The sequence below is a fragment of the Sciurus carolinensis genome, unplaced genomic scaffold, assembly GCF_902686445.1.
Source record: "Sciurus carolinensis unplaced genomic scaffold, mSciCar1.2, whole genome shotgun sequence".
NCBI classification, from domain to species: domain Eukaryota; kingdom Metazoa; phylum Chordata; class Mammalia; order Rodentia; family Sciuridae; genus Sciurus; species Sciurus carolinensis.
In genome coordinates, this window is record NW_025920125.1 from 2,722,455 (window position 1) to 2,747,410 (window position 24,956).

General features: G+C 40.7%; 1 protein-coding gene and 1 pseudogene across 1 annotated transcript; both read right to left on the reverse strand.

The window, feature by feature from the left end:
- Positions 1-2,078: 2,078 nt before the first annotated feature.
- Positions 2,079-13,822, reverse strand: LOC124973906 (testis-expressed protein 38-like). The gene is made up of 3 exons (XM_047537554.1): positions 13,673-13,822; positions 4,586-4,613; positions 2,079-2,695 (listed from the first exon to the last, which is right to left on the reverse strand). The coding sequence occupies exons 1-3, from the start codon at positions 13,820-13,822 to the stop codon at positions 2,079-2,081; spliced, it is 795 nt and encodes a 264-aa protein (XP_047393510.1).
- A 3,148-nt stretch (positions 13,823-16,970) lies between these two features.
- Positions 16,971-24,854, reverse strand: LOC124973907 (polypyrimidine tract-binding protein 2-like; annotated as a pseudogene).
- Between the last annotated feature and the right edge of the window lie 102 nt (positions 24,855-24,956).

The window sequence follows — 24,956 nt, forward strand, 5'->3', positions numbered from 1 at the left end:
AATGCCTTACACATATTTATTTACTACAGGATGTCCTTTGCTGTCTCTTGGGACAGCATTTCATTACATTCCCTCACTAGAGGAATCTTCTGTTACACTCCCTTTCAAGGGGAACCTTCCATTAAAACCTTAAGGCAACCATTTCCTCAAATAGGGAAACCTGCTAGTTGACTGTGCTAGTGAAAAATTTTCTTCTTTATTACTTACCTGAGTGCTCACTGATTCCCCATAGGGGCCACCACTTGCCACTTGCCGATCACCAGCAGGACAAACAACTCGTACACTTCAGAAATTCATGAAGCAGCTTCCGCTTTATTCGGATAACCCTCAATATATAAACAGTCTCATGCATAAGCAATTGTAATCAGATATGTCCATCCAATCCTATTAAAGGTCAAGCGATCATGAGCTCAAGCATATATGTAAGATATATCTGTCCACGCGCTAAGCGGCTGAACTAATTATCATACAGCCAATGGTAAATTCTTCCTATTTTTCTCAAGGTGCATTCAGCACATCCTTTGGTTCTCTGCCAGTCACCATCTTGGATGCATGTGGTGTAACCCTGGGTCCTGGGTCTCGCCTGCCACAGTGAACCTCTGCCCCTGTTCTACCAGGGAAGATCCACTTAGTCCTGCATTATATTTTGAGTTACAATATAAGATCATGTTTACAAAAGGGAAAAAGAGGTTTTACTTACCTTAAAAAAATAAAAGAAAAAGGTTTAAAAGTCATTGTGAAAGAGAGGTCATACAGATAGGGCTAGGGCTTTCTTTCCAGTTTCCGAACCAAATCCCTTCATCCCATACAGGAAAAAAAGAAGAAATTAACTATGTTTAGTAAGAGCCAAGAATTGCAATCTCTCACAATTCTCTCTCTCTCTCTCTCTCTCTCTCTCTCTCACACACACACACACACACACACAAACACACACACACACACACACACACACACACACTTACCAATCCACAAAATAGGAAAAACTGGCCATTTCTCTCAGGGAAATTCACATTTAGAGAAAATATGGTGATTGGGTTGCTATTTCCAAAGTAAATGGATAAAATTTTTGTTGAAGGATGAGGCATTCTCATCTTTAAACTGGAGCCAAATAGCTTATAATTATAATTATCTCTCCTTTTAGGACCATTTTCAGAAAGTATAAAAGTTGTTCCCATGAAATTGAGTGACAGGGCACTCTTCAATTTTGAGCAGACATGGATCTCTAAAATATATACTGTGGATGTATTTCTGTGTATAATTCTAGGAGGTACTCACCAGCCCTTCCTCTAAGCCAATGTGGGTAGACCAATCTGATGACTCTCTGCACACACTAAAGCATTCACCACATATGTTTGAACAAGACAGGATTAGGGAAAGGATACCATGATTTATGGTGGAAAGACCAGGAACCAGGAACTTTAATGTCAGGAAGATGCAAATTGGAGAAGTGGTTCAGGAACAACACAACAACAAAATATAAGATAATGGCATATGCCCTTGGAATCTTCCTCTTCATCAGTAAGTGAAGACTCATGATAACCATTTTGCAGTGTTCTTGTATTAGAAACAATTCAGAGACAACCATGTAAGATTCAATACAACATAGATATCAGCCATTCAGCCCACAGTGTGGTGTGGTTCATGGGCCTCATGATGACTTGTTTGACCAGTGGCATAGACATTGTGGACTGCCATACCTGTGTGCTCTCAGCAACTGTCATTATTGTGGCAACTGAACTTACCATTCTGCAGAACAGCACTGCCTTTGGGGACCTAGCCCATTGTCTTGCACACATTTGAGCTTAAATCCTGGATGGAGGGAACTGAGCTCATCCACAAGTGTTGATTCAATGTGTCCCTTCAAAGCCAACCTCCAGTTCTCATTATATTGGTTAGACTTGTTCCAACATCAAACAGGGGAGGGACATTGCCCTCCTACTCCAAATGAGACACAACAAACTGACTTTTCCAAACATCTTTAATAACATAACATCCAAGTGGGCCCTCTGTGTCAACATGACCGCCATGAGGTTAGCATCACTTTCTAATCATACCCTTGGTACCTGAAGCTCCCACCTTCAGTGAGTGGAAGATACAGATATAAAGCAAAACCTTGGCATTGAAACAGTTCTTTTCAGGGCTAGTGTGGGAAGGGAATGGTAGTGGACATTCCTTTCAGGATAGATGTCCAATAGGTAGGAGACAGTGTGCTCCAGCATTGGAGGCATTTTGTGGAGGGATGGGGCAAAGGGTATCTCCTGAAAGATAGGAATCGGGAATGGGGATCTGGTCTGGTGCTGTGGCATCTGATTAGATGTGGGCTGCCCTGAGACCACCAGAGCAGCTTGCATAGCAACAGGGGTCTCTGCCCTGGGGATGCTGCCTCTGAGGCTAAAATCCCTGGTTTCAGGGGTGTCTGACTCCCACAGACAGTCTGGAATATGGTCTTTCATCTCAGTGTTGGTAACAGCTGTGGGAGGGCCAATTTTGATAGCTGCATTGATACCATGGCGTCTCTGCATATTTATCCAGTACAAGAGTGAATTGTAAATGAAGGTGGAACCATTCATCACTTCCATCCACTGCTGGGCACACTTGTCCCACTGCAGCTTCTTCCTCCAGTGAATAAATATAATGCAGCCACCAGTTGCCACACAACACAGTCCCATGAGTCCAAAGTATAGTAAGACCAAGGCTGAGGCAGTAAAAGAAAGAAAAGAGGCAGCTGACAGTTCTAGCTTGGGACCTGAATGTTTCTCATTCCTCTCCTTGATTTGGATCATTCATCCATCCATTCCCTCCCTCCCTTTTTAAAGACCTACCTCATCATTTTATTTTTCCATTATAGCTAGGTCTGCAGGGAGCGTAAGAGTCCACATTAGCCTTTTAGAGATAAGGGACACTAGGTCTTGAGAAAACATGACCAGCCCAGACTCAGTCATGCCTCTGGTTTCCAGTCCAGGACCCATCCAATTCATCAGACTGATAAACTAAATTTAAGGGCAAGACCCTGAAGGAACCACTTTACAAGGATACCAATGTATCTTTTCTGGTTGGGCAGAACATGGTTTTTGCCTTCTAAAACTCCTTAGTTACCTAGAGGAGTGTGTCTCCTAACTATTTAGCACTCCATGGAGGCAGCCATCACCCCATTGATACAAAGCATCTTCTCTGAAAGTTTGTCCCCACACTTAAAGGAGTGAAGGAAGACCCAGGTTCTCCATTAGAGGATCCATACTTTTGAGACTTGTTACCAGGCCCATGGTTCAGCAAAGAATCAACTGCCCCATGAATCTGTCCACCAATGGGAGTCTTCAGAAGACCCAAGCCCCATTGTTGCCTAAAGAGGATGTCACTGGGTTCTGAGCACTGGGCATTCCAGGGCTGGTACTTGTGGAGTGACTCTGATTTGATGGAAGATAGGGATTCCATATTGTGGCATCTCATGAGCATAGTTCCCTTCCATCAAACACTGGTTCTCTCCAAAATTGTCCCAAGAGTTGTCTGTTCCCAACTTCTTATGGTGAATTCACAAAACAGCCACCAGGAGAGGGCCCTCACAAGCTTGTATTTACATTGTTGGTTGTTAGGGAGTCATTTATGTATACCTTTTCCCATGGGGATTTGGGTAGGGAGTACAGTGAACATTGTGGAGACTTGCCCTCAAGAAGTTTCTGACCAAGCTGTCAGGAGAAAAAACTGTTCAGGGAACCAAGTAGTCAAAACCTCCTTCTTTGGCTCCTACAGTCTATCTTTTGATTCTTCAACAAGGGCTGGCAAAGTGTTTTCTGAGCATCAGGCCCAGTGGGAGCTCTCCTCTATGAGGTCCTGCATCTTCTTCCAGCTTCATTTCCCTTCCCATTCTTCATATTCCTCTCCCTTCTTGTTATGTAAAATTCCAAGACCTTGTTCATTCACCTCTGGAGTTTGGCTCATGCTTTTCCTTCACTCAGTAGTGCCTCTCCCCATTTTCCACCACTGAACACCTCCTTATCAGTCAAGGTGGTCAGCTATCCCTACTCTGAGGCAAATGGTCCCTTCAGGAGATTTCCCAGAACATCATCTCCAGTTGAAAGAGACTTGGAGAGTTGTCTCATCCAATTCCTTTCATATGCTTGAGTACTGATGGCACAACTTCCCTACTCAGTAACCCAACTCCCATGGTTCCATTGACTCAGGGACTTGCTTACCACCACCTGAGGCAGCTTGCTTCATTTATGACCAGCTCAGATTGAAAGTCATTTTCTAATCAAGATTAGCTCAGCCTCTCAGTATGTTGTACCAGTGGTCCTGACTTGGTCCCTTGTTGCTATTCAGTTACTCCCATCTTTATCAGTAGCCAGAATGATCCTTTTAAGAATAGATGGTGTTACTCTGCTCAAACATACAGTGACTTCCACTCTCACTCAGATTGCTTTCTGCATGCTGCAGGTGGACCCTGGAGATATCTTAGTCTCTCACCCTGGAGACAAGGTGTCCTTCCTTTACAGTGACTGATGAGTTTCTGTATTGATTTTTGGCCTAATCAGTTATGGACTGTCCAAATGTGATTTTCTCTGAATGAAAATCCCAACTGTTGGCATACCTCTCTGTTTCTGGATCTGGATGGATCCCTGAAAACAAAGCATAGGGTGCTAACACACATGTCTCTCACCTGTCCAGAGATGTTGAGTTTGTGATGATGATTCTTTATACTGTCACAAATCTTGAAAGTGTATTTCCCTTTGTGCTTCTTCATGGGCTCACAGATCTGAGCCAGGACATCTCCTCACTACCTCATATCTGCATGTTCTCCCTGGATGAGATCTTAGCATCTCTGTAGAGAAACCACAGCAACATTTTAATTTGCTTTCTATGTCAGAAGCACAGTGCTGGAGCAACACGACAAATGTTGTGATGTGGTCTTGCTTCCTAATGCCAAAGTCATAGGAGATGTTCTGGCTACTACAATTTCACCAAGAACATCTGTAACTCAGACCCAACACCTGCTAAAATTAAACTGTAGTTAATTTAAAAAATACAATAGTATATAATACACTTGTCACAACTTAATAAACTTCAAAATACTTCTTACAGAATGGCAGCTTCTCAAAAACCTGAGAATAAAACTGATATGCCCCAGCAATTGCACTCCCTGAAATATACTGAAAACACTTGGAAGGAGGGATGCAAGCAGGAGTGTGTGCACACAGCTCACAGCAGCACCATGCACACAAGCAGATGTGTGCAACTATGTGCACTGGGAGAGGTTGGATAAGCACAAGGCTTATGCATATGGCAGAACTTACACAGCTCTAAAGGGAAAGGAAATTGTGACCCAGAAACAGCATAAATGAGTCTGAAGATGCCATGCTGAGTGAAAGAAGCAGACACAGGAAGACAGCTACAGTGGGGTCCCACTCAGAGGAGGACCCAGAGATGGGTAGGTTGGTGCATGCAGGGACTTGGCAAGGACCAGAAGCCAGTGTTCAGTGGGGATAGAGCATCAGTTTCATAACATGAAAGAACTGGAGGAAGATGGTTGGGCCAGCCACACTCCAGTGTGACTGTGCTGTGTACTGGGAAATGGGTGAAATGGTAAACTCCACCTCACATGGATTCTTAAAGTTTGACTGAAGGACAAGGTGCCAGTCCTGCCTCCCAAGGCATCATGAGCTCTGTGTCACATTTTTGAGGCCAACCTGTTTGGACAGGCATGCACAGACCATTTCCCAATGTCATTGTGAGTTGGGGATAAGTGAAAGATTTACAGAAGTCATGGTCATGGGTACAGGGAAATAGACTCTCAAGGGGAAGCAAGGCAGAGCGGGCTCCATCTGATCCTCCTCAGGTCCTCATATCTGCAGCTGTGTGTTTGGGGAATGGTATTCCTGACACACAATCTTTGGGATTTAGGTGCCACTTGACAGGTCTCAGGTGCAAGCCTGCAGCTCAGATATGAAGGGCCAAAACCTGGGGGACAAGGAACTCTGTGTTTTTCTGAGGGACAGCTCCATGTAGTTCTTTCATCAGTGATGGGACCTACCCAGAGAAGGGGGAGAGACCATGCTTCCTTTGTGACTTTATTGGCTACTTCCTGCACCATTTCAGTTATTGGGCATGTTTGGGCCCTTATGTTTCTAATGGAACATGCTGGGAACTTGCATGGCTTCAAGGTGGTGCTCTGTCTTGTCTCCCTGCTTGCTCCCAGGTGAGGCACACTAGGAGCAGCCCTGGATGTGAGGACGCTCTGTCACCTGCAGGCATTTTTCCTTCAACCCTTACAAGCCCTCCCTCCTGACTGCTCTGCCCCAGCCCCAGTTCAAGACTGTCAAGATGGATCAGAACTGAAGTAAGAACCCAAACAATGCTGTGGCACTGGCCAACAACTCCTATTCTAGTCATGTGCCTGGACCACAGGTGCTGCCCACATACTCACTTGTGGTACCAGTGCACCTTCATTTCTTTTGAGAAGTACATTATGAAGTGTGGAGTCAGATCCTTCTGTGTAAATAGTCTCTTCAGCAGAGGGGCAGATGCTCTTGTAGATGGCAGAACCACATGGATCTCAGAATAGCAGCAGGAGCTATCAATAGCACCATGTTAGGGATGTAAATATTTCAAAGACTTATCACATAAATTCTTTGCTTGCCAATAGAGAGAGAGGAGGAAAGTCATCATACTATAATATCCTTACCCACATTTGTAACCATACTATTTTGTCTTTGCTAAGTACACAATATTCTAGTGAGGGACTGCTACACAAGTAGCATTCAAGTTCAAATGAACCAATTATCCATGATAATTTTCAAAAAGGAGAGGGTGCAACAAGTGTTTGCAAAATGTATGGAGTGAAATGCATGTAGACACAAAATGAACCTACCATGACAATTAACTCATAATAGTCCATAGCTGAAATTTGAGAAAACTAAAAATATTCCAGAAGGAAACAGTATCAAACTATTACTATTTGCCAATGATATGATTCTATATTTGGAAGATCCAAAAATTTCCAACCCCAATCTTCTAGAAATAATAAATGAATTCAGCAAAGTATCAGAATATTTAATCAATACCCATAAATCACTTTTCTATACATACTATACCTGCTGCAGGAAGGTAGAGAATGTGTCAGGTTATGACTTTGACCCCACTTTGAAGGAACTCAGCAAATATTTGAGGAATGAATGAATGAATATTCAGTATCTTTTTCCAGGGCTCTCCACAATGAGCACACTGCTGTCTTTGTTTCATCCACCATCCCATAGTGGCAGACTCACTGAAATATTCAAACCAACAGATGTGATGGTATGAGACCATCTCAGATCTGCAGTGGGGTGTGCACTGCACAGTGGACTCAAAGTCAGGGATCCCTCTTCACTGTGGGTGCACTCTCAGCTATTCTGTTAAACTGTGGATAGTAGGTGAGGGCTGAAAGTGAACTGAGATTTTATGGGATCAGACCCTGGAATGCTGCAGGTTAGATGAAAGAATCTGTATGTTCAGAGCCAATAGGGATTAGGGGTGGGGGTGGTCTTCATGGAGCAGGTTCACAGTAAGCAGTGTCTAGTGGCAGGGAGAGATGTGGGCTCTCTAGAGGGTGAAACATTCCAAGGGTGTAGAGTGACACAAGTTGGGTTGGGGATGGTGGTGGATCTGTGCTGAAGGGATCGCATGGACAGGGTCTGGCTCACATCAAGATGATCACTTATGCACAGGGGATATGATGGCACATGGATGGGTTGAAGGCCATTTCCATTATCCTGCTGCTCTGTCCTTTGCAACACCCCATCTCATTCCTGATTTGGTCCTAACCCCTCCTCCTTTTATCTGGGCCAGAGAAATGGCTCAAACGGTGACTTTAGAATACAATTCAAATGACTCATTTGGAACTCTATATTGCAGCCACAAATGTTTGTTTTACATTGTGCATGTGGCACATGTAGCTGCCAGCTGAGATGACCCCAAACCCAGGCAAACTCTTAGGACAGGCTCAGTCTGATGTCTCTATGTCTGCAGATCAGTCCAAGCTACTCATTAGGAGGCCTCACTTGGGCCAGCAATCTCCCACACGTGGGTCATCCTGGGATCACCACAGCCCCTCCTTTGGTCCGTGTCATCATTCCTCCCCCTTAGTTCATCACAACATTTCTGGATCCTGAGGAACAGCTGCAGGAGTACATCCTGCCCTCTTTTCAGGAGGGCTAATACCCTGCCTTTATGCCCTTTCTTCCCTAATGGAGACCCTATGCAGTTTCTAACCCTGATCATACTTTAGACTCTGCAAGTACATCAGAAATTTATTTGAGCCTTTTCCTGGCTAATAAGTAACAGTACCCATTTATATTTAAAATAAGAATAAGAAGAATCTTTTGATATATTCTCTTATTTCCTTTGGTTCTGATGATTGAACCCTGGGGTCTTAAAACACTGAGCCATGTCCCCAGCCCTTGTTTTATATTTTATTTAGATAGAGAGTCTCACTGAGTTGCAAAGTGCCTCACTGAGTTGCTGAAGCTGACTTTGAACTGAGGATCCTCCTGCCTCAAACTCCCATGTCACTGGGATTACAGGCATGGGCCACTACGCCAATATCATATATACTTAAAAACCCTAAAATTAAGTGTCCCTCAGTGACACTACCTTGTGCTCTAAAGAACCAGTGTGCACTTTATCCTGGTAAAACCTATCTTTCCAAAACAGCTTGCTTCTTTTTATTTCTAGGTACTATTGCCCTCTTTTTCCTTTTCTTTCTAATCATTAACAGTCAAAAACAAATGCAGCTGCCCCTGTTAGCTCCTTCCTGGACTCTAAGGCCCCTGGCTTGTGTGCAGCCATGGGCAGATGACCAGCCCAGCACTGCACAGTCAGGAGAGGACTTAGTTCAGAGTTTTAGTGATTCCATTCAAGGGGCAGCTGCCTTTCTTCATTTAATATTGCTACAATTCATGCAATAAAAATAACCCTTCAGAAATTTCAGTTATTACCCTTTCTCAAAAGGGTAATAAAGATACATGTTTTGTTTAGTGTGTATATGGCACTTCATACTTATCAAAGGTTTCACAAATATCTATTAATTAAAAAACCCCAAGGGAACTGAGGAATACAAATTCCATCCTCTTTCCAATTAATTCTGCACCTGTCCATCTGACAAATACATGTATTTCATGGCTCTTAATAGAGGAAGAAATCCCCTTGGCTCTTTTGTCTATGTCTTGGAATGTTTAAAGAAATTATCCACAATGTCATGGAAGCTCAGATTGAGCTGCACAATGACTTGGGCTTCCCCTGCTGATGTCTGAAAAATCAGACATGTCCACCAAGCCAAAAGCCTTGTCCTCACAAGGCCCAGTGTACATTTGCTGTACAGTGTGGAATGTGAGTTGTAGGGTATAATCATGCCTATAAAGGCATGGAGTTTACTATTATTGTTATTATTTTCTTTATTATTGTTATTTAAATGGAGGTATTAGAATGCAGGGGACATTTACCACCAGTTAATAGCCATTTATATAAGTTATTGTTGGGGTCTTTCATGAGTTGACAGCAGCTTTTCAAAATCTCTGTTAAGTTTTCTACCATGTTAGTGTGGCAGAAAAAGTCAAGAGCAACACTAGCCAGGGACTTTTGGTACAGTGCTGTATCTTCAGAAACTGAAAGAAAGAAGGGGAAAGAGGTCCTTTCAGAAAATCCAATTAGAGTGAGAAAGGAATATGCTTTGAGGAGAGAGAGGAAATGGACTCTTCCCCAGTGTAAGAGGCCTCAATATTAATAAAGGAAAATCCTTTATTACTTTGACTTGCTTTGAAAAACCACTGTTTCTGGAAAGTAGGAAGCAAACACTGCAAACAGCAAACATTTCCACCCAAATTTCAATTTAGACATTAAAAAATATGACTGTCCCAAATTCCAACTGTTCAAAAACCAAGGGAATGCAGAGAGTCTCCATAACTCCTCCTGGAGGCGCAGGTGTCACACCCCTTCTGCCTGTCTCTTCTCAGTTTTGAATGGTCTCAGGATGATCAGGGAAGACAGCTATGGGTTTTGCACCATCTATGCCAACAGCCCTTCTCTCCAGTCTTTGCCTAGCACTTGGGCGCACCTTGGTGCTCTCTGTTAAGTGGTCTCATTACGGAAATCAAATAGACTGGTTTAGTAATTCATGACATTATTTTTATAGAAATTTTAAATGTGTGCAATTTACCTAGATTTGGAGGATTGTAAGTAGAATTGCTGCACAGTCCTCTGGTTTTCCTTATTAAGGGGATCACACATTTCATTAAGACATATATTGTATTTAAAGCAAAGCTGAGGGAGCATCTGCAGCATCTGTGAGGGTAAGCCATCATAAGCAGGCCCAGTTAGAACTGTGCTATGATATTCTCATTAACATCCACCCTCTCCTCTTTTTCATTTGTTAAAGGGGCCAATCAGCTTTTTAATATAACTTGTATTAGTGCAATTGTAGGAGACAGAAATCCTTAAACACTGACATGCTGACTAGCAGGCCTGCCTGGCTCAGTTGGTGAGAATTATGCCCATCCTCCACCGCCTAGACCTTTGATGCTGGAAGACTCCTATGTACTCAGCATGTGTGCCCTGTGCTCTTCCCAGAGTGCCTTGGCTCTTAGTGGGCAAGGGAAATGGCCCTCATAGTGACCTTAGAGACCATTTTTCATTTGTAAGAGCCTGCTGTTTTGCATAGAAACATGTAACCCAATGAAATTGCAAAGCATTCATGGCCCATGGCGACTGGAGCTGAGGGGAGAGTTGATAAAACAGCAATGCTTTTATGAACCTGAGTTTCCCTGCCTCTGATTGCCCTGGGAAAATGTGATCCTGGATGGACCTCTGAGTCCTCAGAGGCTGGAAGGTGTCATGGGAAAACACAGGCCTGGATTCAAGTCCCCTCCTTCTAGCCCAGTTCTGCAGTTCAATTCTGGGTGTGTCCTAGACAAGTGCCTGAACTCTGGAGTTTCTGCTAGGCTTGATAACAAAGATATGATGATATGCCTCACAGCTGGGTCACAGGACTGATGGTCACATGTGAGGAGGATCCCAACACTTGGTGATTGCCTTTGGCTGTAAGTTTTTTACATGGACAGGGAATCAACTTTTATTTAATTAGACTGCTGAAAGTCTAGCTATGCTAACTAATCTTAGCTTTTCTTTAATTTTTTCTAAATGTGTTCTAATTAGTTACACATGACAGTAAATGCATTTTGACACACTGTACACAAATGAAACATGTCTTCCCATTCCTCTGACTGTACGTGGAGCTGAGTCACACAGTGTAATCATACATGTATATCGGGTAATAATGTCTGTCTTATTCTACTGTCCTTCCCATCCCCACTGCCCCACCCCTCCCCTCTGCATAATCCTTAATTCTTCCCTTCCCATCCCCAACTATGAATCAGCATCCACTTATCATAAACATTAAGCCTTTGTTTTTTAGGGATCAGCTTATTTTGCTTAGCATGATATTCTCTAGTTCCATCCATTTACCTTCAAATGCCATAATTTCATTCTTCTTTAAGGCTGAGTAATATTCCACTGTGTATATGTACCACATTTTCTTTATCCATTTATGTGTTGAAGGGCATCTAGGTTGGTTCCCCATAATTTAGGAATTGTGAATTGAGATGATATAAACATGGATTTGGCAGCATCATTGTAGTATAATAATTTTAAGTCCTTTGGGTATAAACAGGAGTGGGATAGCTGGTTCAAATGGAGGATTCATTCCAAGCTTTCTGAGGAACTTCCATAGTGCTTTCCATATTTGTTGCACCAATCTGTAGGCCACCAGCATTGTATGAGTACACCTTTTTTCCCACATTCTCACCAAGTTTTTATTCCTTATGTTTTTAATAATTGTCATTCAGACTGGAGTGAGATGACATCTTAAATAGTTTTGATTTGCACTTCTCTAATTGCTAGAGGTGTTGAACATTTTTTCCATATATGTGCTGATTAATTGAATTTCTTCTTCTGTGAAGTGTCTCTTCAGTTTCTTAGTCCATTTCTTGGTTGGGTTATTTGGGTTTTTCTTGTTAAAGTTTTTGTCTTTATATATTCTGGAGATTAGTGCTGCTTCTGAGGTGTGTGTGGGGGAAAAGATTTTCTCCAATTCTGTATGCTCTCTCTTAACATTACTGATTTTTCCTTTGCTGAAAAGAAACCTTTAAGTTTGAATCTATTCCATTTATTGACTCTTAATTTTACTTCTTTCACTTCAGGACTTTTGTTAAGGATCTCAGATCCTAAGACAAGATGATGAAGATTTGGGCCTACTTTTTCTTCTATTATGTGCAAGGTCTCTGCTGTAGTGTCTAAGTCTTTGATCCACTTTGAGTTGACTTTTGTGCAGGGTGAGAGATAAGGGTTTGATTTCATTTTGTTACATGTGACTTTCCAGTTTTCCCAGCACCATTTTTTGAATAGGCAATCTTTTCTCCTATGCATGTTTTTGGTGCCTTTGTCTAGTATGAGATAACCATATTTATGTGGGTTTGTCTCTGTGTCTTCAATTTTGTACCATTAGTCTACATATCTATTTTGGTGCAAATACCATGCTGTTGTTACTATTGATCTGTAATATATTTTAATGTCTGGTATTGTGATGCCTTCCACTGCATTCTTCTTGCTAGGATTGTTTTGGCTATTCTGTCTCTTATTTTTCCAAATGAATTTCATGATTGCTCTTTCTATTTCTGTGAAGAATATCATTGGGAATTTAATAGAAACTGCATTGAATATGTACAGCATTTTTGGTAGTATTGCCATTTTGACAATATTAATTCTGCCTATCCAAGATCATGGGTGATCTTTCCATCTTCTAAGACTTTCTTTCTTTAGTGTTCTGTAATTTTCATTGTAGAAAACTTTCACCTCTTTTTATATTGATTCCCAAGTATTTTTTTGAGACTATTGTGAATGGGGTTGATTTTCTAATTTCTCTTTCAATGGATTTATCCCTTATGTATAGAAATACATTTGATTTATGGGTATTGATTTTATATCCTGCTCCTTTGCAAAACTCATTTATAAGTTCTAGAAGTTTTCTGTTTTTTTTCTTTTTGTATCTTCTAAATATAGAATCATGTTAAGAGCAAATAGTGATGTTTGAGTTTTTCTTTTCCCTTTTGTATCCCTTTAATTTCTTTCATCTGATTGCTCTAAGGAGAGTTTCAAGGGTGATGTTGACTACAAGTGGAGAAAGAGGCATCCCTGTCTTGTTCCAGTTTTTAGAGTGAATGCTTTCAGTTTTTCTGCATTTAGAATGATGTTGACCTTGGGCTAATAGATAGTTTTTACAATGTTGAGGAATTTTTCTACTATCCCTAGTTTTTCTAGTGTTTTGAGCATGAAGAGGTGTTGTATTTTGTCAAATGCTTTCTCTGTATCTATTAAGATGATCGTATGATTCTTGTCTTTAAGTCTATTGGTGTGATGAATGTTTATTGATTTCTTTACACACATGCCCCATAGTGAAGTGAAGTGAGGCCATCAGGAGCCTGCATATAGTCACCAGCCAAGTTGGGGAAAGGAAAACCATGTGCCGTGGGTTTGGGACCAGACTCCCAGGTACAGTGTCCCATAATGCTCCAGAAACCTGACCCCAAGCAAAGCTGTCCCCCCAAAAATTAAGCCTTTGTGTAAAATTCCACACTCTCTCTGGGAACCTCACAGGAAGAATGTTCACTGCTTGCTTAAAGGGCATATTCTGGTTTTCCAGAGATCTTCTGGGCTGTTCTGGTAGATGATGAAGGTCAGCCTGGGTGTTGGGGTTGTGACGAGTCTCTGAGGCATTGGCATTGAGGTCAGAGAGGCCCTCCATGTCCTTATGCCACACACCACCTGTTCTGGGCTCTGCCACAGACTGGACCCCATGCTAGACTTTGTGAGGACCAGAGATGGACCCTGACTCCACACCTGGCCATCCAGCCAGGGTCAAAGATGAGCAGGCTGCATGGTCCTTGGGGCTTCAAGCTTAGGTTGCCCACCTACCAGCAGTGGACATTCACAGAAAAGAGAAAGCTCATGATGGACAGAGGCCTTTGGGTGTTCTCTAGAGAAGAATGCTGGCCTTAGAGGGAGGCATCAGTTCCACATGTCCAGTCAGGGTTCCACTGATGGTCCAGAACTGATGAAGTGGGGGCTCCATCTGAAGCAAAGCATGGAGACACATGTTTCTGTGGAGAGAAGGGTCACTGGTTTGGACAGGGCCAGCTTCTCTTACATAGTGGCACATGTACAATCTAAAAGATGACCATGGTGTTGATTCCATGCTACTGCACTGGGTGTGATGGTCCCTGGGGACTCTTGCAGTTGAGGACCAGCTAGGGTGCTGGCTTTCAGATTGATCTGACAATGTCTGATTTTACCTTAAGGTCACCTCTATTTCCCCCTTGCTGTTTACTCCTCCTTGATCTCTTCCTCTGTCACCCTCACCCACCCCAATCCTCAGTCATTCCTTGACTCCTCTCAAGTGTCACTCTCTCTGAGAAGATAGGAAGGGCCTCCTTAAGCATGTGACACTGCCCTTGCTGCATGGCCCCTGTGCTTAGGACACTTAGAAGATCCTGGCTTATGGCCACTTTCTACATTTGGCTCCCACTAGAGCTGGAAGCTCCTGAAGCCTTGGTGGGGTGGGCTCTTGTGTGTCATCCAGCACTCTGAAGGCCATCCAGAGGTCCAGGAGGATGCTGCACTCCAATCTGGGCTAGGTGGGTTTCATACCTCACCAGTGCTGTTCAGAGACCAGGAGCTCACTCAGAAGAATTTTCCCACATGGGTGTCCAATGGCTCAGGTTGGTGACTGGGGTGAAGGCTCTCATCCTGAGGAGGGAGAAGCAGCAGGTGGTTCACTCTTCAATTGAGCAAAAGTCTGACACCTGGAAGAGGCCAAGGCACCTTCCTTTCTCCCTCCATGCCTGAGAGTGATATGACTTCCTGGACAAGAAGAAAAACCCAAGCCCAAGATCTTTTTTTGGATCAAAGAAATTGTTACTGCTTAAATTCCTCTTTCCATCAAGTTGAATGTATTCAATGCTGGGTCTTTCCCATTACTGCCACAGAGAAGTGGGCACCCTGCCCACCTGGGCTGATTGGGCTGGAAGACTGCAGAAAGTGGGTGGACCTGTCCCCACTCACTCACTGCTGCCCCCAGGGTTGGATGGAGAGAGGTAAGGAAACAGTACTGAGTCATGGTTAGATAGCTGGCTTTGGGGGGACTAAGGGTCTGGTAGATGGTTAAAATAGATGCTTGAATTTTTGGCCCTACTGCTTTCTGGATTGGGGGAAGTGTGCTTTTCCTCTGGACCCTTGGCGTGTAGTGCAGTTCCACTGGCCTCTGCAGGTGGCTCTATTAGACAGAACCTGAGATGGGCCACATTTGGCCCACAGGAGACACTGTTGCATTACTGACCCCAAGAAGCTCTGCCAGCACAGACCAGTCCCTCTGCAACCTGGCACCCTTGTGGAGCAGGGGAAAGGTGGCCAGTGAGGCTAACTGCAGGGTCATGCTCAGTCTTCTAAGACCCTCTCTTGACTCCAGGGTGCACTTGAGGCTTTCTGAATGATGCCCCATGAAAACACCTCCTGCCAGAATTGGGTGGGAGGTGGGGCCCCACATTCCTCTCCCAAAGAAACTGGGATGGGTGACTCTGTACAGTGGTGACTCTCTCCACATAAAAATTCTCAGTCTCCTCTCTGACCCTATCCCTGGGACAGCACACTGTCATTTCCTGAGCACCTGTACATAGGAAGGTGAGGCAGAGCATCTGGCCCTTGGTATTGATAGTTACCATGATGACACAATCCTCCATTTGGAAGGTGTTCTGATGTCCCGTTGTCTGTGCACACACATGAATAAACACGTGCACCTGCACACCTCAGGCAGGCTGTGCGCTCACACAGTGATAGCAGTGCTCTCTGTGGGGACAAGTGGTGTCCACATTCTCACTTGCTCACCTTTTAAATGAGTTTAATGCATTTACCACAGAATTAGAAGATAGTAAAGAAGATTAAGTGGCCATATTCTCCTCTAGTCTTTGGTATTTTCATCAAGAAATATTGCTGCTAAATATTGGTATAGAAAAAACTTGCATTAAGTACTTGTAGTGACTGCAAAGTGACAACTTTGGTTTACACATTCTGCCCCTTCACTGGACTTTAGCTCAGGCTATGATTTGTTGCTCAGACCTGGGTAGCTGGGATGACTTTCTTCATTGGATATATCTGTATATGTGTATGTATGTGCATTGCATTCTCATTAAATTTACACATATAGTCACAGAACTGGAAAAGAACATTGTCCATCAAGTCCAGCAGTATCTGCCAGATGCCCAAGGCCCATGCTGCTCATCAATCCTGTCATTACTCACTTCTACCTGTGAGGAAGTGGCTGGTTTGTCCTTTGCAAGTGTCCAGAAGGCATGGGATTCATCCCATGTCCCTGATTCCAGGGCACGAGCTCTTTCTACCACAGAGCACCATCCACGTGGTTTGATTGGGCTACATTTATGTGACTAAACCTAGAGGATGTGGACATGCTTGAGGGCCATGTTGTCAGGAGAGCACTCCAGGGTCAACACTTTTCCAAAAATATTGCAAAAACAAGACACCAAGCAGCAAGACCTTCCAATCAGTGACAGTCTTCCTGATTCCTGCATGCAGGGTTATCAAGCTAGCAGAAGGGAGGCCTCCTCATTTCTTTGATCACTATGCTTACTGAAAGAACAGAAGCTAAGATAAAACCCCATGTTCCTCCTTTTAACATGTAAGACTATATAATTGCAGAACATGAGGTAGACTGGGTACTCTAAACATTTCTGAGGAGGCCCCTGCTGCAGATGCCCAGAGGTGTATTCTCTGTGTGCCACTGCTACTCATGCTGCCATGGATGCTGGGTGGTCTTTTCCCCTGGTGTCTCTGTCATGGACACCACTACCATCAGCCAGAGGTTTTCTCTTGGTACACAGTCATCACTGACACTGCTGCTGCAGGTGCTCTGTGGTTTTTTCTCCAGGTGCTGCTACTGCTGTTGTCTCAGTCACCATCACCAAGAGGTCTGCTATTCTCCATGCTGCTTTGGATGCCTGGCTGCCACCTGCATTGCTGCTGCTACTGTTGACACAGCTGCAGTCAAAGTTTCCACTCCCTGGAGGTCTCCTCTCAGATGCTGCTGCATCTGTAGCCAAAACTGGTGCCAGTCCAACTGGTGCCAAAGACCCACCAACTGCTGCTAACACCACAGATGTCTGCAGCTGCTGCTGACCCTCTGCCTGCTGCCACTGACTTCTGCCACTATCACACCACCACTGCCCAGAGGTCCACAATCAAGGAGACTCCAGATCTGGTTGCACATGGACATATCTATTTTGAGATGAGGGATAGAGCCTGGGGTTTTGTGTGTCATTAGATTTGCTGCAACTGATAAGGGTGCAGCTTCCCCTGCCTGGGGACACCAGTCAGGGCCCGGAGGTTCAATTTCAGGGTGCCTATGAGTTTGACTGATGCTGGGGTATTCCTCCTGGGAGTGTGGGTTACTGTTTCTCAGGATTGCTCATCCTTGGTGGTCTCTCTCCAAATTCCAGTGGAATAGAGACCTTTGGATTGCAATGTGGCCAAACTCAGGATATCTGAGGCCCAGATTGGTGAGAAAGTGGCTGAGTCCCCCAGGGCCTGTCTGGGCCAGGGAGGTGTGTGGGAACTCACACACAGGACTGAGAAGCTTTTGGACACTAACAGAAACAGTTGTTCAATTTTCCATCGAGATTTATTTTATTTTTATTTTTTTTCTTCTCTGGCATTTATCTCCACCATATTTGGAGCAGGGTATATTATGTGCATCAGTTGGTTGAAGATGATAATATATGCATGTTTTTTTGCAATTCTGCTATATATTCTGTATATTCTTATATTTTTAATTTTTTCTTCTCTTTATATATATTCTTCCTCTTGTTGTCTGTCTTCCTAGATTCCCTTTCTACATTTTCTCCATATAGCAGCCATTCTCTGTTGGTTCCTCTTCCACTCTTCCTATGGATTCTTGTTTCTGGCTTTTCTCTTTCTCACTCAAAAACACCATGTCTTGCACTGTTTCTGTTCTTTCTTTGTCCACTATTTGAGATTGTAAATCCATTTGGCAAATTTTCTGTTTTTATTGTGAACAGTGATTGAACTCATTATTGCTGTTTATAGTGAGAGGGCAATAGACGCCTTTCAGGGAGCTATTCAATTTGAGGTTGTGTATTGTTTGCACTGGGTGCTATTGATATCGGTCTCCCTCTTAAAGGCAGCCTACTGGAAGTCTTCAGTGAAAATTTAGCCCTACATGGTAGAATCTGTTTTGCCCCAGACCTGTACAACTAGATGAGAAAACACACAAGCAAGATGAAAAAACAAGGGAACAAAGTGCCACAAACAAACCAACATGCCCCAATAACAGTAGCTACTGACAACACAATAGAAGAAATGTCCAAAAAGAGTTTAGAATAATATACATTATTAATGTGATATGCAAAGTAAAGGATGGTGTAAAGAGAGAAATCAAGCAGAAAATACAGGAAGTGAAGGATCACTTCAAAAAAGAGTTATAAATTGTTAAAAAAAGGAGAAATCCTCAAAATGAAGGGATTAATAATTCTAATTATAAATCCAATGGAAAGTATCACAGACTAGACCATTTGGAAGACAGAACCTTAGATAATCATGTAAAAATATTTAATATTGAAAATGAAGAGATCATGCAGAGAACATGGTAAGAATCCATGAGAAAAACTTCCAAGAATTATGGGGTAACATGAAAAGACCAAATCAGAGTTATTTGGACAGAAGAAGGAGCAGAGACACAATCCAAAGGAATGCACAAGGTTTTCAATGATATAATACCAGAAAATTTCCCACACCTAAAGAATGAAATGGAAAATCAAATACATGAGATTTATAAAACCCCAATGTACAAAACTGCAGCAGACACACACCAAGATACATTAAAATGAAAATGACTAAAATACACAATAAGAAAAATCTTAAAGGCCATGAGAGAAAAAAAGCTAATTATGTATAAGAGAAAACTAATTCAAATCTCAACTGATATCTCAACCTAGACCCTCAAAGATAGGAAGTCATGGTTCAACATATCTCAAGCTTTGAAAGAAAATGGATGCCAACCAAGAATTTTATATCCACTGAAATTAAGTTTCAGATATGGAGATGAAATAAAAACTTCTCATGATAAACAAAAGTTAAAAGAATTCACAAATTAAAAGCATACAGTACAGAACATTCTCAACAAAATACTCCATGAGGATGAAATGGGGGGAAAAAAGTGAAAACCAACAAAGGGAGAAACTACACTAAAGGAATACTTAAAAGATAATCTAAATCAAATTAAAAGCCAGAAATATACCAACATGACCAGAAATACAGGTCATATCTCATTAATAACCTTAAATATTAATGGACAAAACTCATCAATCAAGAGACAAAGACTTGCACATTGGATCCAACAATATGCTGTCTCAGAGAGACTCACCTCATAGGCAAAGACATCCACAGATTGAAAGTGAAATGATGGGAAAAACCATATCACCAGTATAGAGTGAGTAAACAAGCAGGGCCTTCCATCCTCATATCAGATAAAGTGGACTTCGAACCAAAGTTAATCAGAAGGGACAAAGAAGGTTTTTTCATTATACTGAAGGGAATTATACACCAGAAAGACAGTAATTATAAGTATTTTTGCTGTAAAGAATGAAGCATCTATGTATGTCAAAAAGACCCTTCTCAATTTCAAGAATCAAATAGAACACAACACGATACTACTGGGTGACTTTAACTCTCTCAGATCTTCCAAACAAAAACTAAGTGAAGAAACACTAGAACCAAATAATACAATCAATAATTTACACTTAACAGAAATATATAGAATACTTCATCCATCAATTTGTGAATAGACTTTTTTCTTGGAAGAACATGAATTCTTCTTTAAAATAGACCATATCTTATGCCACAAAACAACTCTCAGTAAATATTAAAAAATGGAGTTATACTCTGCATTCTATCAGATCAGAATGGTCTGAAATTAGAAATCAATTAAAAATAGTTATTCTAACACATGGAGACTAAACAATACACTATGGAATGATGAATGGGTTGTAGAATAAATCAAGGATGAAATAAAATAATACTTAGAGTTAAATGAGAAAGCCTTTACATCAAAATCTCTGGGTTAAGGGCTGTGCTAAGAGGAAAGTTCAATGCATTGAACTCATACATTAAAAGGATAAAAAGTCAACAATAAAAAACCTAACATTACATCTTAAAGCCTTAGAAAAATAAAAACAAATCAACACCAAAAGCAGCAGAAGACAGGAGAAAATTAAAATCAGAACTGAAATCAATGAAATTGAAACAAAATAAAGAATTGGAAACTTGACAAAACAAAAATTTGGTTCTTTGAAAAAAATCAATAAAATTGATAAATACTTAGCCACACTAACAAAGAAAAAGAGAAAACTCAAATTGTTAAAATTCATGATGAAAAAGAAAATATCTCAATAAATACTACTGAAATACAGAAGACAAGTAGAAACTATTTTGAAAAGTTATACTCAAATAAAATATTAAAACTTGAAGACATCAACAAATTTCTAGGTACATGATGCACCAAAACTGATGCAGGAGGACATACACAATTTAAAAAGATCAATTTTAAGCAATGAAACAGAAGACACCATCAAAATCCTACCAACCAAAAAAAGCCAAGGACCAACAGATTCTTAGCCAAGTTATATAAGACTTTCAAAGATGGATTAACATCAATACTCCTCAAAATATTCCATGAAATAGAAAAGGAGGGAACCCTTACAAATTTATTCTATGAGAATAGTATCACCCTTACACCAAAACCAAAGACACATCAAGGAAAAAAAAAAACTTCAGACCAATATTCCTCATGAACATAGATGCAAAAATTATCAATAAAATTCTGGCAAATCACATACAAACATATTTAAAAGATAGTGCACAATGATCAAGTTGGTTCATTCCTGGAATGCAAGTTTCACTCAACACACAGAAATCAACAAACAAAATTCATCATATCAACAGAGTTAAAGACAAGAATCTTATGATTATCTCAATAGATGCAGAAAGAACATATGACAAAATACAGCACCTCTTCATGCTCAAAACACTAGAAAAACTAGGGATAGTAGGAACATACCTCAACATTGTAAAAGCTATCTATGCTAAGCCCATGGCCAATATCATTCTAAATGGAGAAAAAATGAACACATTTCCTCTAAGCACTGGAATAGACAGGGATGCACTCTTTCACCACTTCTATGCAACATTATCCTTGAAACTCTACCCACAGCAGTCAGATGAACAAAATTAAATGAATTCAAATAGGAAAAGAACTCAACTTATCACTATGCTAATAACATGATTCTATATGTAGAAGATTCAAAGAATTTCACCAGAGAACCTCCAGAACTCACAAATGAATTCAGCAAAGAAGCAGGATATAAAGTCGATACCCATAAAACAAATTCATTTCTATACATAATCAATGAATCCACTGCAAGAGAAATAGGAAAACTACCCCATTCACAATAGACTCAAAAAGATACTTGGGAATCAATCTAACAAAAGAGGTAAAAGACCTCTACAATGAAAACTACAGAATACTAAAGAAAGAAATTAAAGAAGACCTTAGAAGATGGAAAGATCTCCCACACTTGAGGAAGAGCAGAATTAATATTGTCAAAATGACTATACTACCAAAAGTTTTGTGGATTCATTGCAATTCCTATTAAAATATCAATGGCATTCTCCATAGAAATAGAAAAAGCCTTCTTGAAATTGATTTAGAAAAATAAGAGAACCAGAATTGCCAAGGTAATCTTTAGTAAGAAGAGTGAAGCAAAATGCATCACACTACCAGACCTTAAACTATACTATAGAGCAATAGTACCAACAACAGCGAGGCATTGGCACCAAAATAGACATGTAGACCAATTGCACAAAATTGAAGACACACAGACAAACCTATATAAATATGGTTATCTTATACTAGACAAAGGTACCAAAAATATACATTGGAGAAAAGATAACCTATTCAACAAATCGTGCTGGGAAAACTGAAAACACATGTGCAGGAAAATGAAATTAAACACCTATCTCTCATTCTGCACAAAACTCAACTCAAAATGGATCAAAAACCTAGGAATTAGACCAGAGACCCTGCACCTAATAGAAGAAAAAGTAGGCCCAAATCTTCATCACGTTGTCTTCAGACCAGATTTCCTTAACAAGACTCCTAGAGCACAAGAAATGAAAGCAATAATCAATAAATGGAATGGATTCAAATTAAAAATCTTTTTCTCATCAAAGGAAACAATCAATAACATGAAGAGAGAGCCTACATAATGTGAAAAAATCTTTACCATATGCACCTCAGATAGAGCACTTATCTCCAGGATATATAAAGAACTCAAAAAACTTAACACCAAAAAGCCAAATAATCCAATTAATAAATGAGCAAAGGAACTGAAGAGACACTTCACAGAAGAAATACAATTGATCAACAAACATATAAAAAGTGTTCATCATCTCTAGCAATTAGAGAAATGCAAATCAAAACTACTCTACGATTTCATCTCACTCCAGTCTGAATAGCAATTATCAAGAATACAAGCAATAGTTAAGTGTTGGCAAGGATGTGGAAGAAAAGGATGTGGACTGTAGATTGGTGCAACCATTACAGAAAACAGTAAGGAGATTCCTAAGAAAACTTGGAATGGAACCACTATTTGACCCAGTTATCCCACTCCTCATTTTATACACAATGAACTTAAAATCAGCCTACTGGAGTGATGCAGTCACATCGATGTTTATAGCAGCTCAACTCGCAATAGCTAAACTATGGAACCAACCTAGATGCACTTCAAAAGATGAATGAATAAAGAAAATGTGTTACATATATACAAGAGAATATTACTCAACCTTAGAGAGGAATGAAATCTTTGGCATTTGCAGGTAAATGATGGAACTAGAGAATATTATGCTAAGTGAAATAAGCCCATCCCAAAATGCTGAAGGTTGTATGTTTTCTCTGACAAACAGATGCTAATCCATAGTGGGGGGTGGAGAGGGAAGAATTAAGGAACTTTAGATTGTGCAGAGGGGAGTGAGGGGAGTTATGGGGTGGTGGGTATAGGAAGGACAATAGAATGAGACAGACATTATTACCCTATATACCTGTAAAAAAATTTAAAAATATATTTATCCCTGACAAAAAAAGATAGTAAAAAATTTTTTCAATATCCATATGACTTTACTAAGATTAATCTGAAATATTCACAGTTTTTCCTGTTCCCAAATGAAATTAATGTGTACTTATTAAGAATAAAAAAAAGAGAGAACAAAAAAAGATGGGAAAGTATAGTGCTAGGAATGGTCAGGGACATCTGGTTTCATTAAAGTCTTCAAATCAATATATTTCACTTTTCTCATTTTTAATTACAAAGTATTTTATAGTGTCCTGTGATTTTATAATAATTATATTTTAAATATAACAATTTAAATTTTTAATTTAAATTAAATTTTAAACATAACAGCATACATATGAGTTAAAAGGCACAATAATAAAATTTGTACCCTTTATCATCTAACCAAAAAACAGATTATTAATACAACCATGACATTCAATTACCTTGTGAAAAAAATAAACTTTTTTTTTTCTTGTGAAAAGCAAAAGCAAAAACTCTGTGAAGTTAATCCTTGTAACTATTGTGTAATTAATAAAGTGATTGTGCAGTCATTTTAAAAAAATACACTGTGATTAGTTTCCATCAGCCATATGTATTAGAGCCCTGTCTTTCTTGTACAAAATCTTCATGAGCTGCACACCTCCATAAATACCTCTTCATTTAAATCACTAACCCACAGGACTGTATTGCCACCAGCTGAACCTCCAGGGATACTCACTCAGCCAGCAGTGGCTGCAGAAGCATTTGGAATAGTCCAAGGTCTCAGAGCTCCTGGAACAGCTAAAAGGAGTGTCTCCTTGGCAAATGCTTCAGCAATAACTGGATCCAATGCAGATTGCCCATCTCCAAATGGAAGATCAGGTCAGGTATAATTCATACTTTTATCATTGCTGTATTTTACATTCAAATTCACAAGTTTGGAAAAATCAGTCCTTAGAGTACGGCAAGAATTATAAATATTCTGACCATCTAGGGCTAGTTTTGTTTGTCAAGCATGTACTGGATCACCATACTGGAGCAAAGTTTGAAACTGGATGATTCTAAGTCCTGGTCTCTGGGCTGAAGTCACTGCACTTCCACTAACTGTGGTGTTGCAAAGAGGAGTGCTTGCTATTTGGACAGATGTCACAGCTTGAAGCACTGCTTGTGCATGTTGGTTTAATGTATTGTCTTTAGTTTTTCATGATTGGACTACTGGATATAAATTGGTTGATTACAGAGATGAGGTGTCACAGCAGAACAATAATTAGCCATAATGGTAATAGCTGCTTCCTCTGTTGGCAGTTCCAAATATGCCTGGTTTTTTATTTTCCCTTTCATTGTAAGGATGTTGGTCATGTTACCAAAATGTAAGCCTAAAGCAATAACTTCTGTTTCTGTCATTTTACCAGGTAATTTTTGAGTATGAAGTACAGGAGAAGGAGCACCATCAATTTTATCTTCTTTAAATTTCTTATTATCATTACCATTGACTCTAACAACCATGCCACTCACAGTAGAGTTTCAATTACTGAGAACACTGACTGAGAGTAGTTTGTCAGATTATCTCTTTATACCAACAGCAACCTCAGTGACAATTTTAACCATTGCCAAACTGGACAAAACTTCACTCCCATTTTTAGTCAATTCTTAATCACAAACAAAAGTGATTTGTGCTGGGCATGGCAGTACACACTTGTAGTTCTAGCT